At 48.8% G+C, this 13969-nt stretch overlaps 7 protein-coding genes across 7 annotated transcripts; 6 read left to right on the plus strand and 1 right to left on the minus strand.

The window, feature by feature from the left end:
* The first annotated feature begins 407 nt into the window (after nt 1–407).
* FVEG_04748 (3-isopropylmalate dehydrogenase) lies at nt 408–2332 on the plus strand. Its single transcript, XM_018892621.1, has 7 exons — nt 408–610; nt 680–700; nt 757–828; nt 914–1508; nt 1562–1684; nt 1745–1779; nt 1850–2332. The coding sequence occupies exons 1-7, from the start codon at nt 560–562 to the stop codon at nt 2048–2050; spliced, it is 1098 nt and encodes a 365-aa protein (XP_018749344.1). The 5' UTR covers nt 408–559; the 3' UTR covers nt 2051–2332.
* Nucleotides 2333–2407: 75 nt separating this feature from the next.
* FVEG_04749 (hypothetical protein) lies at nt 2408–3775 on the plus strand. The gene is made up of 3 exons (XM_018892622.1): nt 2408–2653; nt 2711–3166; nt 3224–3775. Exons 1-3 carry the CDS (start codon nt 2501–2503, stop codon nt 3245–3247), a joined length of 633 nt encoding a protein of 210 aa, XP_018749345.1. The 5' UTR covers nt 2408–2500; the 3' UTR covers nt 3248–3775.
* Nucleotides 3776–4415: 640 nt separating this feature from the next.
* Nucleotides 4416–6481, plus strand: FVEG_04750 (SNW protein 1). Its single transcript, XM_018892623.1, has 2 exons — nt 4416–6035; nt 6094–6481. The coding sequence occupies exons 1-2, from the start codon at nt 4452–4454 to the stop codon at nt 6265–6267; spliced, it is 1758 nt and encodes a 585-aa protein (XP_018749346.1). The 5' UTR covers nt 4416–4451; the 3' UTR covers nt 6268–6481.
* A 436-nt stretch (nt 6482–6917) lies between these two features.
* Nucleotides 6918–9146, plus strand: FVEG_04751 (hypothetical protein; the record flags this gene model as incomplete). Its single annotated transcript, XM_018892624.1, has 5 exons — nt 6918–7639; nt 7691–7850; nt 7898–7936; nt 7986–8887; nt 8939–9146. The coding sequence occupies exons 1-5, from the start codon at nt 6936–6938 to the stop codon at nt 9144–9146; spliced, it is 2013 nt and encodes a 670-aa protein (XP_018749347.1). The 5' UTR covers nt 6918–6935.
* A 414-nt stretch (nt 9147–9560) lies between these two features.
* On the plus strand, nt 9561–10073 carry FVEG_04752 (hypothetical protein; the record flags this gene model as incomplete). Its single annotated transcript, XM_018892625.1, has 1 exon — nt 9561–10073. The coding sequence occupies one exon, from the start codon at nt 9561–9563 to the stop codon at nt 10071–10073; it is 513 nt and encodes a 170-aa protein (XP_018749348.1).
* A 611-nt stretch (nt 10074–10684) lies between these two features.
* Nucleotides 10685–13021, plus strand: FVEG_04753 (endo-1,3(4)-beta-glucanase). Its single transcript, XM_018892626.1, has 5 exons — nt 10685–11707; nt 11764–11817; nt 11869–11915; nt 11983–12652; nt 12701–13021. The coding sequence occupies exons 1-5, from the start codon at nt 11440–11442 to the stop codon at nt 12796–12798; spliced, it is 1137 nt and encodes a 378-aa protein (XP_018749349.1). The 5' UTR covers nt 10685–11439; the 3' UTR covers nt 12799–13021.
* Nucleotides 12861–13940, minus strand: FVEG_04754 (hypothetical protein). Its single transcript, XM_018892627.1, has 3 exons — nt 13781–13940; nt 13622–13717; nt 12861–13568 (listed from the first exon to the last, which is right to left on the minus strand). The coding sequence occupies exons 1-3, from the start codon at nt 13862–13864 to the stop codon at nt 13215–13217; spliced, it is 534 nt and encodes a 177-aa protein (XP_018749350.1). The 5' UTR covers nt 13865–13940; the 3' UTR covers nt 12861–13214.
* Between the last annotated feature and the right edge of the window lie 29 nt (nt 13941–13969).

A 13969-nucleotide genomic window follows, 5' to 3' on the forward strand; every position in this document is an offset into this window, starting at 1 on the left:
ACGGGGCGTGTAAGACAAGACAGCTCTAAAATTTGCGGTGGAATTAAGGAGAGTCAAGAAGAACGAAAGATGGAAGTTTGTATTTCAGCAACTCAACGCGTCATGAAGAGCAAGTTATTTAGCAAGAAAACAGCCCCGTTTTACCTGAAGCTTTGTTTATGAAGGACTACCTTACAAGGGGGTGAGGTCATGGTCTTAGATGACCTTGTCCTGTAACATTGCCTTGGCTCGTATTGGCTCATAAGTTCGTATGTGGCTTGACTGTGGCTAAACAGCTCTCCTACCTGGACCAGCTGGAGGGGTCTTTCAGCCACACGGCAGTGGATTCCACCACCCCGCCGCCTTTACTGCAGCTTGTGCTTCACAGCTAAGCCACGCTTTCAATGCCCCTCCGGGCTCTCCGATCTCGGCAGTTGTGTAGCGGGGCTAAGGGTAGGGGAAGCTCAGCGATATATCTCGTCGAATTTATTCTTCAATTTCCTACACTTCCTTTTCCAACAAATTACTCTCCTACTGCGTCACATAAAACGGATTCTTCTCCAAGATAAGTATTGCAACCATGACGGAACACAACATTGTTGTCTTTGCGGGCGACCACTGTGGCCCAGAGGTAAGCTACCCGCGAGCTTTCCCACCGTTGACTCTAGACGGAGAGAGGCTGACTTTGGTTATTTTGCAGGTTATTGCCGAAGCAATTAAAGTATGAGTCTAATATTTTTTCGACCTGACGTTGGGCACGTCTAACGCAGAATTTAGGTCATCAAGGCGGTTGAGGACAACAGCCCGACTGCTGGCAAATTCAACTTAAATCACCTGCTGCTCGGAGGAGTAAGTCGTACCCGGATGGCGGTTCACTCGGATCCCAAGACACACATGAGAGAAGTCTTTCGCTGACATCTGCTTTGCTCTCCAGTGTTCTATCGACAAGACCGGCTCCCCTCTTACAGACGAGGCCCTCGCCGCCGCTAAAGCCTCCGACGCTGTGCTCCTCGGTGCCATTGGCGGCCCTGAATGGGGCACTGGCACCGTTCGCCCGGAGCAGGGCCTCCTCAAGCTACGCAGTGAGATGTGCGCCTATGGAAACCTCCGTCCCTGCTTCTTCGCGTCCGATGCCCTTGTTGAGACCTCCCCCCTAAAGGCGGAAGTTTGCCGTGGCGTCGACATGATGCTTGTCCGAGAGTTAACCTCGGGCCTGTATTTCGGAGAGCGAAAAGAGTACGATGGAGTCAACGCGTTCGACACTACTGTTTATACGAAGCCAGAAATCGAGCGTATCGCACGGCTGGGCGGCTACCTAGCCAAGACTAGGGGAGACTCGCGGGTCATCTCGCTAGATAAGGCAAATGTGTTGGCGACGAGCAGACTCTGGCGTTCTGTGGTTGACGAGGTTTACAAAAACGAGTTCCCTGATCTGAAGGTTGAGCATCAGCTCATTGACAGCGCGGCCATGATCATGGTCAAGAACCCGAAGCAGCTCAATGGCGTTATGATAGCGCCAAACTTGGCAGGTAAGCAAGGCCCTTCGACCTCCTCATAGTCGGTTTGGCTGATGAGCTTTTAGGAGATATTCTGAGCGACGAGGCGAGCGCTATAACCGGCAGCATTGGGCTCCTCCCAAGCGCGAGTCTCTGCGGAGTTCCGGAAGTGGGCTCCAAAGTGCTTTCTATCTATGAGCCTATTCATGGTAAGATTCCCAGCCTCCACTCGAGCCCTTCGAGACATCAGTGGCTAACTCAGATAATAGGTAGCGCGCCGGACATTTCAGGAAAGGGGATTGTCGTACGTTAAAACCCTGTTCCGGACGGTTCCTATTCATCTGCTGCAAGGACAGAGCTGACATTATATCTAGAATCCCATTGGCACAATCCTTTCCGTGGCTATGATGTTACGGTACTCGCTGAATCTTCCCCACGAGGCCAAAGTCGTTGAGGATGCGGTAAGCGCTGCCATCGACGCCGGGCTAAGAACCAAGGATATGGGCGGCAGCACAGGCACCGCTGAAGCAGGAGATGCCATCGTTGCCGAGGTAGTCAAGATTCTCAAGGCATGAGACATCTCACGTCTGGAAGAGCATAGGCCGAGAGGTTACAAGGGGACAACAGAGGTGGAGGGGCGGAAGATAAAAGAAAGTAGCTATGGAAGCATGAGTTGAGAACAAAAGCGCTGGGGGAAAATAGTGGTGGCAGAAAAAGCTTCAGATACCTGGCGAAGGAATAAATACAGCAGTTACCTACGAAGTAATAACTGTCACTAGAGATAGGTACTTAGCTATATCATTACAAAAGAGAGATATACAACATACCGACATCCAATGAGCGGTTCGCTACCAATAATCTGATATAAATGCCTCCCTAGGTAGCGCCCGGACAGGAGACATAGTTCAATCACGTGATGTTAACTGTTCAATCAGGAACAGGGGTCGTTGGCTCCGACACATGTCCACTTTAGCGACAGCTTGTCCTGAACAGCACGCGACAACATCCCATACAAAGCCGCAACAATGAGACTATCAACGCTTGTCGCTGGGCTTTTCGCTGGCCTGGTAACCAATGTCGCTGCTACTGCTTTGACATACAAGCTCGATGCCAACGAGAAGGCCTGTTTCCATGCCACCACGAAAAAGCAGGGAGAGAAGATCGCATTCTACTTTGCTGTGAGCCTCCTCCAATGCAAGTCACCCGCCGAACATGGAGTTTAACATGAACTACAGGTCCAATCCGGTGGTTCTTTTGATGTCGACTACGTCGTCGAGGGTCCCAATGGCAAGATCATCATGGATGGTCAAAAGGAGCGACAAGGCGACTTTGTCTTCTCCGCCAATGTTGTCGGCGACTACTCTTTCTGCTTCGATAATGAGATGAGTACATTCGCCGAGAAGTTCGTCGATTTCGAGATTGCCGTCGAGAACGAGTCCCGCGCCCAATTGCCTTCCAAGCAGGGCACTACCCCCGAACAGACTTCGATCCTTGAGGACTCCATCTTCAAGGTGTCTGGCCAGCTTTCGACCATTTCCCGAAACCAGAAGTACTTCCGAACTCGTGAAAACCGTAACTTTGCCACCGTCAACAGCACTGAGGGCCGAATCATCAACTTCAGCATGATCCAGATCGGTCTGATTATCTGCATGGGTGCCCTACAGGTGTTTGTTGTTCGATTCTTTTTCCAGGTAAGCCCTCCTTGTGTGTATGAATGTTGGCGGAATACTGGCTAACTACATGATAAGGGTGCGCGCAAGGGCTACGTATAAGGAAATCGCTGTATCATATACTACGACGGAACAGGGTGTTACGAGGCGCGAAATCAAAAGGAGATGGATATCGGAAGTGTTACGTACAATCAGCGGAAGCAGAGCGCTTGAACTGCCTTAAGAGTCTGGTATTTGGGTTGACTTTACAGATTTGCGATACTGATATGATGGTTGTCATGATACGCTTTTGCTTGGCCTGGCAGTTAATGAAACGGCATGAAGCTGTTGCACTTTGCATTTATGAATATCCGATGTCCTTCATGTAAATTGGAGTTCCCTTCTGGCTTCTACTGTCAACATCCAAATCTCCTGATCAGCTTCATGCACTTGAAGTAACCTGGCCAGTAGTTGCCCAACCAATGAGCTATGACGTTTCTGGGGTGGCTCCAATAGCTCCATGCTTTTCAGTACAGTAGGGACCCCCTGAATTTTCGGTGGCCTCAGACAATCCTACCATAAATAGCAAAGAGATATCTATATTTCTTAGACTTGCATAGTAAAGATTAAGAAATATGTGATTAAACATAGAATGGCCAAGTTATCGATGTATATGTTAATCACAGTTCAGATCCTTCAGGTACCTGAACGCTTGAACTGTACAGGCTGATGAGGTCTTTCACGTGGTTCCAGGAGCTGCCTGATTGCAAAGCTTCAACGGCCAAGTACGTTGCTCGACTGTGAGCTGCCTCCAACTTCAGTCGAAGAGACGAAATTCAGTCTTCGAGTGCGAGTTATATATATATATATATATATACATATATTTTCAAAAAGAAAAAAAAAATTAATGATAATAAATAATAAATAAATACAATTCCCCCTTGCTGTCAGTCTTGTACTAGGCCGTCAAGCTCTTTACTTCCAAACAAAGGCTTGAACAGGCTAACATCCCAAAAGTCAACATCAGCAAAGGTGCCTTGACCAAGCAGTATAAACACCGACTGCTGGTGCATTACCCCTCGGCAGCTGGAGTATGAGTTACACGCTTCGTAATCTCTACAAGTTAAGTAATTTTTCCTATTGTCAAGCGTCTATCGAATTTAAACATTGCTTTTCAAGGTTGATTGATGCACCAGCCAAACTTGGCGTGGCACTAAGCTTCTCTATGCGCTAAACCTTTTTAAGAGCCGTCGCCTCTTGAAATTCTAAACCTTGAAGCCTCGCGACTGATGAATGATCTAAACAACTTCATTCTCACAAACACAAAATGGCATCAATCGCCGGGTCGCTTCAGGCTGCGCTGCCCAAGCCAAAATACACAGGCGAAGATGAAGAACCCCCGGTACGAGCGCAGCAACGCGGTGTGCGGATTGTTGGTCCCGGACAACTTGACGAAACCCAGCTGGTCCTCAAGCGATCTGGTCCTCCAGCATACGGCCAGCGCTCAGGATGGCGCCCTCGATCGCAGGAAGACTTTGGCGATGGAGGTGCTTTCCCCGAAATTCCGATCGCTCAGTATCCGTTAGAGATGGGAAAGAAAGGAGGAAATTCTAGCAACGCGTTGGCAATCCAGGTTGATTCCGAAGGCAAGGTCAAATACGACGCCATCGCGCGACAAGGACACAGCGAAAATCGTATCGTTCACACTTCGTTCAAGGAGTTGATCCCTCTTCGACAACGCGCCGACGCGGGCGAGATCGATCTTTCGCGACCCGATAAGGAGTCTGTGGAGGCAACAACAGAGAGGACGAAGAACGCATTAGCTGCATTGGTCTCGGGAGCGGTCGCAGCTCAGAAACCGAAAAATGTTAATATTGGGCAACGAAAAGACGCTACATTTGTTCGATATACACCGGCAAACCAGATGGGCGACAACTCCAAGAAGCAGGACCGCATCATGAAAATTGTCGAGCGCCAAAGAGACCCCATGGAACCACCCAAGTTCAAGCATAAGAAGATCCCTCGAGGACCACCTTCGCCGCCACCACCAGTCATGCACTCACCACCACGAAAGCTCACCGCTGAAGACCAAGAAATGTGGAGGATTCCTCCCCCAATTTCAAACTGGAAGAACCCCAAGGGATTCACGGTACCATTGGATAAGCGCCTGGCTGCTGATGGACGAGGTTTACAGGATATAGCCATTAGCGACGGGCATGCTCGATTTGCCGAAGGTTTAAAGATGGCCGAGCGTCATGCTCGTGATGAGGTTCAGAAACGCGCCATGATGCAACAGCGCCTGGCGGAGAAGGAAAAGTTACAAAAAGAGGATACCCTTCGAGAATTAGCCCAAAAGGCTCGAGCAGACCGGGCTGCTGCTGGTCGTGGGCGTCGAGATTCTCGTGACTCTGGGAACTCGAGGGACTCGAGGTCACGATCGCGAAGCTACAGTTACTCCGAGTCAGATCGCTCTGATAGTGAGGATGAAGAAGTCAGAGAGCGTGTTAAAGCGCGACAAGAGAAACAGAGGGAAGAAGAGCGAAAGCTACGACAAAACCGCATGGGTGCTGAACGCCGAGCTCAAGTTATGGCCCGTGAACAAGGCAGAGATATATCTGAGAAGATTGCTCTAGGCCTGGCCAAACCTACACAATCAAAGGAGACGATGTATGACTCGAGACTTTTCAACCAAACAAGCGGATTCGATAGTGGTATTAACGAGGATAACCCTTACGACAAGCCTCTCTTCGCTGCCCAGGACGCCATCAACAGTATTTACCGGCCACGAGCGAATGTGGATGACGATGACGATGGCGAGGCTGGTGACCGGGAAATGGCCAAGATCCAGAAGAGCAGTCGTTTTGGTGAAGCCCTTGGCAAGGGAACTTTCAAAGGTGCCGCAGACGCCGAGGTCAGTTTCCATTTTTTACATAACGCTATCTAAAACTTTGCTAACAAGCTCAACACAGGCACGAGAAGGACCAGTTCAGTTCGAGAAGGATGCTGGAGATCCTTTCAACGTTGACAAGTTTCTATCTGAGGTGGACCAGAATTCATCATCTAAGCGAGGTTATGGCTTGCAGGATGAAGACAACAGACAATCCAAACGACCGCGAGTCGACCCTGACGACGACGAGGATTAAACAGCAAAATTGTGCCGAGTTAGTAGTTATACAGTTAGACTCAGTGAGCCGTCAATGAGCAGTTTTTGGATTACAAGAGGCATATTTACAATACCAAGACACTACCAGAGCACAGCCCTCAGTGCTTGGCGAATTAATCTTATTCAACTGCCTCATGATACCAACCGTCCAGTGCTAAGACCATCGTTGGGGGAGGCCCCAGCTCCAATACGTGGAATCACTGGGATCTCATCTCCCTCCGCATCTCGGAAATGTGACCAATTCGGGCTGATTTGCGGGGTAAACGTCAGGAACTGTCAACCTTTGGAGAATCGCCATGGTGTTGACCAGGTTTACAAGGTCATTTGTCTGCGTGAAGCTAGCATTCCCCTGATATTCGCTGATCGTTGACCCGAAACCCGAGAACAAGGGGCTTTTATTTCTCCCGAACAATTTGCTAAAGCTCGGTCTTAGCCTGAAAAGATGTGATCGACAACATCCCCATGGGGAAATACATGGCCAAGCTACCCTTCACCTTCTCATGAAAGCTTCACCCCCCACAAGGTTGTTGGGGGTTGTTTGTGGGTCAAGGGTGATTTCTGTAGTTATAAAGAGAGCTGAGGTCGCATTGATCGCCTGCAGTTGTTGGTCGATAGCTTCTGCCACTTACACCCATTGCAGCCTTGACTATGAAGTTCCGCAAGCTTTCGGCAGCTTTTCTCGTTTCGCTGCTCCAGGCACCTCAATTGGTAGCCGCGGCTCTCAATGCGACCGAGACCGATACACAGTTGGTGATTTCAAACGACCGACTATATGCGGCTGTTCAGAAGAAGGGCGGCGCCATTGTAAAGCTCACTCTTGACGGAACGAACCTTCTCGGTAGCCCATCTGGATCTACAGGCATTGGGCCTTACCTTGATTGTTACTGCACGCCTAAAGGATTCTGGACGCCAGGTTCTGTGGCCCCCAAGTACAAACTCTTTAAGGGTAAAGATGGCAAGGGCAAGGACTATGGCGGTATCGTCATGTCCGACACGTACACCGAGACAGGTCAGGTTCTGGAGCAATACTGGTTCTTGAGAGATGGAGAAACTGGCCTCCATACCTTCAGCCGAGTCGCCTATCACAACGAGGAGCAGCCCTTCCTTCGCAACCTTCAGGAGCTTCGAACCCTCTTCCGACCGAACAACGACATGTGGACTCATCTCTTGACCAACACGAAGCAATATGCGCCTCTCCCAGGCAAGGAAGCAAAGGAGAAGCAGGTTGTGGTGCAAGATGCCACATGGTATCTAGGAAACACACCTAATGATCCCTATGTCAAGCAGGAAGCGGACTACTTTACCAAGTATACGTTCCAAGACAGCTGGCGTGATATTGATGCTTATGGATTGTGAGTCTTATGCGTCTCGGTATTGTGGTATATTTAACTGACAGATAAAAGGTTCGCTGATGGTTCCAAGACCGAAGACGGAGATGCGTACGGTGCTTGGCTTGTCATGAACACCAAAGACACTTACTTTGGTGGCCCTCTACATTCAGATTTGGTTGTTGATGGTATTCTTTACAACTATATTAGCTCTAATCATCATGGAGATCAAACGGTCAGTCCACTTGCTCCTCTAACAAGACTAGAACTAACCCTGTTCAGCCCAATATCACCAACGGATTTGACCGGACATTTGGACCTGTAAGTCTATCTGAAGCAGTTAGCATATTAATTCTCTAACTTCCCGTAGCAATACTTCCACTTCAACCGCTTCCCTGGAGAGACCGACATCTTGAAAGCTCAGGCCGATGCAGCTCAATACGCCGACCCTGAGTGGAACGCCGATTTCTACGATTCAATTGCAAAGCACGTTCCTAACTATGTACCAACGAAATCACGAGGGTCCTTCGAGGTCAAGGTCGATCTTCCCAAGGGGGCTAAGAATGCCATTGCTGTTCTCGCACAGAGCGGCGTGGACTTCCAAGACAATGTCTTCGACACAAAGGCTTACCAATACTGGGCTAATCTTGATGAGAGCGGTCGTGCTACTATTCCTCGAGTCAAGTCTGGAACATATCGTCTGACCGTCTATGCCGATAACATCTTTGGGCAATACACTCAGGATAAGGTCAAGATCAAGGCTGGCAAGGCCGAGAAGAAGAATGTCCGCTGGAGGGAAGAGTCCGCAGGCAAGGAACTCTGGCGAATTGGTACTCCTGACAAGACCTCTGGTGAATACCGCCATGGTTTCGAGCCCGATACATCCAAGCCTCTACAGCCAGAACAGTACCGTATCTACTGGGCCAACTGGGACTTTGTCAAGGACTTCCCTGAGGGTGTCAACTTCAAGGTTGGTGAGAGCGATGTCGGCAAGGATCTCAACTACGTCCACTGGAGTGTTTTTGGAGGAAAAGGCAACTCCGTACGTCCAGAGCAGTACGTTGGCGACGGCAATGTCAACAACTGGACGATTGCCTTCGATCTGAAGGAGTCGCAGGTCAAGCACAAGAAGCGTGCAACTTTTACCGTTCAACTTGCGGGTGCCAAGACTGCTGCTGGAAACACAGATATCTACAATGCTTCTGAGCCTCACTCGAATCTGAAGTATACCGTGAATATCAACGGCAAAGATCTTGAGCCTTGGGTTATTCCGTAAGTCGAACCCGGATCTCTCCAAGACGAGCTATACTGACCCTTTTTAAGTTACGACCACAGCAGCTCCTGTGCTGTTCGCTCCTCAGTGAGCTGCTACAACATCGCTCATAAATTTGAGTTCGAGGCCAAGCTGTTGAAGAAGGGTGACAATGAGATCATCCTGAGCTTGCCTTATAATGCTACCAACTACGAGTCCGCTGTGCTGCCAACATCGGTGTATGTTCAGTATGATGCACTGAGGTTGGAAGTCGAGTAGATTATAGGCGGTAGACTATACCTTATCAGCAGCGATTACCAAAAAATGATGAAATTTATGATTCCTTGGCCCAAGAAAATAATCAGGAAACGTGAATCCAGAATTTTCCGACATCGTATGACAAGGCTGATCTTTCGAAATTATTCGGTTATCATTTTCTGCAGAGTCGGAGGGTTTGTGGTTGTAATAGCTAAGTTAGTGCCTGAGGAGGGTTTGAAGGATCGCCATGATCAGAGAAGCAACAGTAGCATCCCAGGGTCGCATAAAGTCAATGTTTTTCGGAGGCTTTTACTCTCAAGACTAATTTATATAAAACCGACCTTGAAGTTGGGGAAACCCCTCTCGTGGAGTATCAAGGCTCACAGCTCAGTTTATCTCAGTCTTGTACCTTTTACTCAATTCACTTGCATCAAAATGGCCTCTGGAGCATTTTTCAACCCCAGAGTCCTCCTCTTAACAGCTCCCCTCGTCTCATCAAGCATCACACTCTGGTTTGCCCGTGACCAAAGTTTCTTCCTCACCCTCTTTACCAAGTCTCCCATTGAGCGCAAGAAAGCCAATGAGATCCTTCCAGGCTACATCAAGAATTTCTACGGTTCAGGCCCGTGGGCGGTCCTCACTTTTATTGGCCTAACATTCAGCACTTCGATCGCCAATATCTGGTCTGACCGCGCTTTGCTCCGGTCTCGCGGCTCACTATTCTGGTACGGCTGGTCTGCAGCACTGGCGCTGGGACATCTTGCATATGTGCCTGCTGTAGCGTGGAAGCTCAGGGCGCTGTGGGAGGATAATTGCGCCGCTGAGGGGACGGACAATGTTGGGATGCTGGAAAGGTGGTTGGCTGTTAATAATTTGAGGATGTTGACAACTGATGTTGGGGCATGGCTTTGTGCTGTTGTGGCTATCTCAAAGACATTGACTGTCTAAGCCATGGATGCTGGAAGGCATTGGATGTCTTTTGTACGAAATTTATCGTCATTAGAGTCGAGGATCTGCTGGCGGAGTGGGATTTGGAATCAGAGATCTTCACATGTTACATTACATTGACGATAAGTGAGCGAGGCGTGATACTTGGTAGCATTTCAAACGCTCCCTTGATACTTCTTATAGGAGCTAGAGGAGCTATCTGTAAGTAGTTAGGTAGTTAGTTATGTTACAATAGTAGCCGAGTCCCTTGCACGCGACAGCATCATCTTGTATCCCCTCAGGCCTCAGACAGGTTGTAAGCGGCTCTCGGCTTCACGGCATGTCTCGTACGCCTCATGCCTGTGTAAGTTATCCTCAATTTCTGTTAGCGTCGGCACCAAAATAAGACAATGTCCACTGGGCTCTCGAACTCAAATAATTCGAGCTCGTTCTTTTCAGTGGAGATTATAAATAAAGAGATCAGTAAAATGACGCGTTGCCAGGCCGTATTTCCGGTCGTCGATTCATGATAGTGTTGAGTTTACACGCTTCTGTCAGTTATTGGTCTGCAGATTACGCGTCTCACTATCTCCTAGGAGCCATTCTCCGAGTTTAAGCTATCCCTTGAGACAGGTAGATAATGCAATCAACACGAACTATTTTTGTAGTGATTTCGGAAACGGCGCTGAGACTCTGACTTATCAGTGGTTTTTTGTTTGCGGTCTCTAGTGTTTACCCCTGAACCCTCCCCATTTCTCGTGGCTAACACGGCTGCACGGCTACGCGGATATCATCGTCAGCCATCGAACTTCAGCCCACACCAAAAGGATGCACGCGCTAGGGAGTAGGCAGATCGGAAAGACGGCATGTGGAGGATGCCCCATGGGCGGCGGCGCGAGTGCCGTCAAGTACCCTTTTTATAGTGGTTTGCTGCTCATGATACCTACGCCAAATGCCCAATAAACTTTGGCAGGAGTCTTATAGAAAGGGACTGCGAATCGCTCACGGGCTGCCCTGGATGTGCGCTCGACTACCTATCTGCAGCTGCACAGTATTGAAGGAAGGAAGAGAGCTGCTTTGCTCCTTCAAATGTTTCAACAGAAATTCATTCCTCAATTCCTCCTTCCTGTGAATAAAAAAGGAAACTTGATTCATAAGGTACCTCATGCTTCTGAGGTGGTGCACTCGAGGCTGAGACAACTCATCCATCTCCATCAACACATATCTCTTCTACACTGCATTCCATTCCATTCTATCTATCACCAACTCTCTTCTCTTCTCTTTGCTTTTCTTCTCCTCTTGTCATTCATCACTTGCTGCAAACAATTTCAACTCCAACTCTTCACTCGCCCATTGCCCCAGTTCTTCCACCTTCAACTACACCAACATGTCGATGTATTCATCTGGCGTCAAGCCTAGAGAGATACCTCCAATTTACGACGAGGTAATGCTGGCTCGAAAAGGCCAGGAAATCCGCCATGCAAGCTCATCAATGCCCTGGTGGAATCCTCGATACTGGCGAAAGAGAATCTGGGCCGCTATTATCATAGTCATCATTGTTATAGTGATAATAATTGTCGCCATCGCTGTGGAGAGAGCTAGAAAGAATATTTATCCTGACTACACACCATTATCGTACAGCTTGGAAGATACATGTAAGTGGCTGTCATCCTCAATTTGGAAATACAAAGATCCGCTAACCACTGCCTAGATGGAGGTGAATCCTTCTTTGACCAGTTCAACTATTTCACAGGATACGACCCCAGTAAGGACTACCTTCGATTTCCAGGGTTGTAATACTAACGCTTCTTTTCAGCTGAGGGCTTCGTTCATTACGTTCCAGAAGCGCAAGCAAAGGAACTTGTAAGAAACCCCTACCGGCCACAACACAAGTTACTGCTTTGGATCATATTCACCTAATACACTCCAGAATCTCACATATGTTACGCCTAGCACTGCCGTTCTCCGAGTCGACACTTCTGTAGGCCCCAGCAGCAAGCCTAATGCGTCTACGGGTCGCTTTTCTGTCCGAATCGAGTCCAAAAAGACATACGAGAACGGCCTCTTCATCTTCGACGTCAAGCATACTCCTTATGGCTGTGGCACATGGCCGGCCCTTTGGCTTACTGACCGTTACAACTGGCCAAACCATGGAGAAATTGATGTGATGGAGTCGACAAACAAAGCTGAAGACGGGAATCAAATGACCTTGCACACTACTGGCGACTGCTCAATGGACGTACGCCGCGAGGAGACAGGAAAGACACTACAGAAAAACTGCAACCACGAAAAGGACGATAATGCAGGCTGTGGCGTTCTTTCAAAGCCTTCGGGATACGGTACCGTCTTCAACAAGAATGGAGGAGGCGTGATGGCGGTTGAATGGCGGCATGAAGGCATTCGCATGTGGCAGTTCGGTAGAGACTCTATACCATCAGATATCAAAGGAAACAGCCCAAAACCCAACACTTGGGGTACTGCTGTTGCCGACTTTCCCAACACGCATTGCGACATTGGCACGCATTTCAAGAACCAGAGCATCATTGCCAATATCGACCTGTGTGGTAGTCTTGTTTATCACGTTTGGGACGACTCTGGATGTAAGTTGGCTCATATACTTGGAAGGACATAATGCTGACTATTTTCAGGTTCAGGCAAATGCACTGATCTCGTCGCCAACAACCCTGAAGCATTTGAGAATGCTTATTGGGAGTTTGGGACTTTCCAAGTATACCAGGCAAGTTAAGCCTGAGTTTGTCCAAAGCAGATCGTGTGCTACTTGCTCTTTTGAAAGCGCGGCGTTAAGAACAAGGGGTCTTCAAGTTGCAATTATGCGATAGGCAGTCATTGCAGACATATATTCTTTTGCTAAGATTACAGTGTAGACTCGTGGGTACACGAGCAGCTCCTCTATAAAGCTTGGGTCTTAAAATACCTGTTAATACAATTGCCATATCGTCATCTCCATATCTATCCTTATACCACCTTCGTACGTACAGTGGCAAACATTCCGAAAGAGAGGAGTCCGTCTCCCAACGCCGCCCTATGCTCTAGAAATATGATTACCGTAAACTCCCAGGTCTGTAGAAAATCCAAGCGTATTTAAACATCTCTTAACCCACTCATTCGAACCCCAATTTTGTTTGCATCAGCTGCTAGCACTTAATCGTCCTTGGGTGGTGATCGCATGTATGCATCGATAGCCGCACTGAAGGCTGCGAAAGCCAAACAGCCACCAGCAGCAGCTTGAGGGCCAGCATTCTTGGCCAGAATGCCACCCGTCAAACATCCGGCGGCGACACTGTTCGTAAGATCGTTCTTTGCTCGCAGGCCTTCGATGCCGCACTCTACGCCAGAGTACAAAGCACCAACTTTTCCGAAGTTCTTAGCCATGGACCATGATCGTGTTCCCATATCCTTGAATCCGATCTTGAGTTGTTGCTTGAGAGGAAGCGATGTGATTGTGCTTTGTGGGCTACCGGGGGCGGCTGTGTGATAAGGTGTATCGTAGGACATCTGACAGAGATATTAGCTTGGGATAACGGCTCTAAGTTCGCCAAAGAACGTACAGAGGCCATGAACATTCCAAATAAACCACCCATACCGAATCCCATAACTCCCGACATGACTGACTTTCCAAAACAAGACTCCATCGCAGATTGAACCTATATTTCTGAGAGTTAGCTTTGCGCCCCGCGAAATCCCGAGTAAGTTGCGCATCCACGTACAGCTTTGACGTTGGGATCCTGAGGTCCGCCGATCGCAGGCGGTGCGGCAGCGCCGCCTGTGGGTGTCATTCCCGGGAAGTTCATAGTTGTGATGAGATGAGATGATGAACACGGGTCGTTAAAGTGGGAGGGCGGGTTTAGCTACAGCCGGATGGGCTTGAGATTCTCTGGGGAAATCTTTCGGGAGGA

Source organism: Fusarium verticillioides, chromosome 4, assembly GCF_000149555.1.
Source record: "Fusarium verticillioides 7600 chromosome 4, whole genome shotgun sequence".
In the NCBI taxonomy this organism is placed as follows: Eukaryota; Fungi; Ascomycota; class Sordariomycetes; order Hypocreales; family Nectriaceae; genus Fusarium; species Fusarium verticillioides.

Excerpts from the sequence above, each read along its gene's own strand:
- FVEG_04748 (XM_018892621.1), top strand. The coding sequence starts at position 560 with ATGACGGAACACAACATTGTTGTCTTTGCGGGCGACCACTGTGGCCCA. Across the intron at positions 829-913 it reads ATCACCTGCTGCTCGGAGGA|TGTTCTATCGACAAGACCGG; the intron begins GTAAGTCGTACC and ends TTTGCTCTCCAG. Across the intron at positions 1,685-1,744 it reads TATCTATGAGCCTATTCATG|GTAGCGCGCCGGACATTTCA; the intron begins GTAAGATTCCCA and ends CTCAGATAATAG.
- FVEG_04750 (XM_018892623.1), top strand. The coding sequence starts at position 4,452 with ATGGCATCAATCGCCGGGTCGCTTCAGGCTGCGCTGCCCAAGCCAAAA. Across the intron at positions 6,036-6,093 it reads AAGGTGCCGCAGACGCCGAG|GCACGAGAAGGACCAGTTCA; the intron begins GTCAGTTTCCAT and ends AGCTCAACACAG.
- FVEG_04753 (XM_018892626.1), top strand. The coding sequence starts at position 11,440 with ATGTCGATGTATTCATCTGGCGTCAAGCCTAGAGAGATACCTCCAATT. Across the intron at positions 11,708-11,763 it reads GTACAGCTTGGAAGATACAT|ATGGAGGTGAATCCTTCTTT; the intron begins GTAAGTGGCTGT and ends ACCACTGCCTAG. Across the intron at positions 11,818-11,868 it reads TTTCACAGGATACGACCCCA|CTGAGGGCTTCGTTCATTAC; the intron begins GTAAGGACTACC and ends GCTTCTTTTCAG.
- FVEG_04754 (XM_018892627.1), bottom strand. The coding sequence starts at position 13,864 with ATGAACTTCCCGGGAATGACACCCACAGGCGGCGCTGCCGCACCGCCT. Across the intron at positions 13,718-13,780 it reads AGGATCCCAACGTCAAAGCT|GTTCAATCTGCGATGGAGTC; the intron begins GTACGTGGATGC and ends TCAGAAATATAG. Across the intron at positions 13,569-13,621 it reads TTGGAATGTTCATGGCCTCT|ATGTCCTACGATACACCTTA; the intron begins GTACGTTCTTTG and ends TATCTCTGTCAG.
- FVEG_04749 (XM_018892622.1), top strand. The coding sequence starts at position 2,501 with ATGAGACTATCAACGCTTGTCGCTGGGCTTTTCGCTGGCCTGGTAACC. Across the intron at positions 2,654-2,710 it reads AGATCGCATTCTACTTTGCT|GTCCAATCCGGTGGTTCTTT; the intron begins GTGAGCCTCCTC and ends CATGAACTACAG. Across the intron at positions 3,167-3,223 it reads TTGTTCGATTCTTTTTCCAG|GGTGCGCGCAAGGGCTACGT; the intron begins GTAAGCCCTCCT and ends CTACATGATAAG.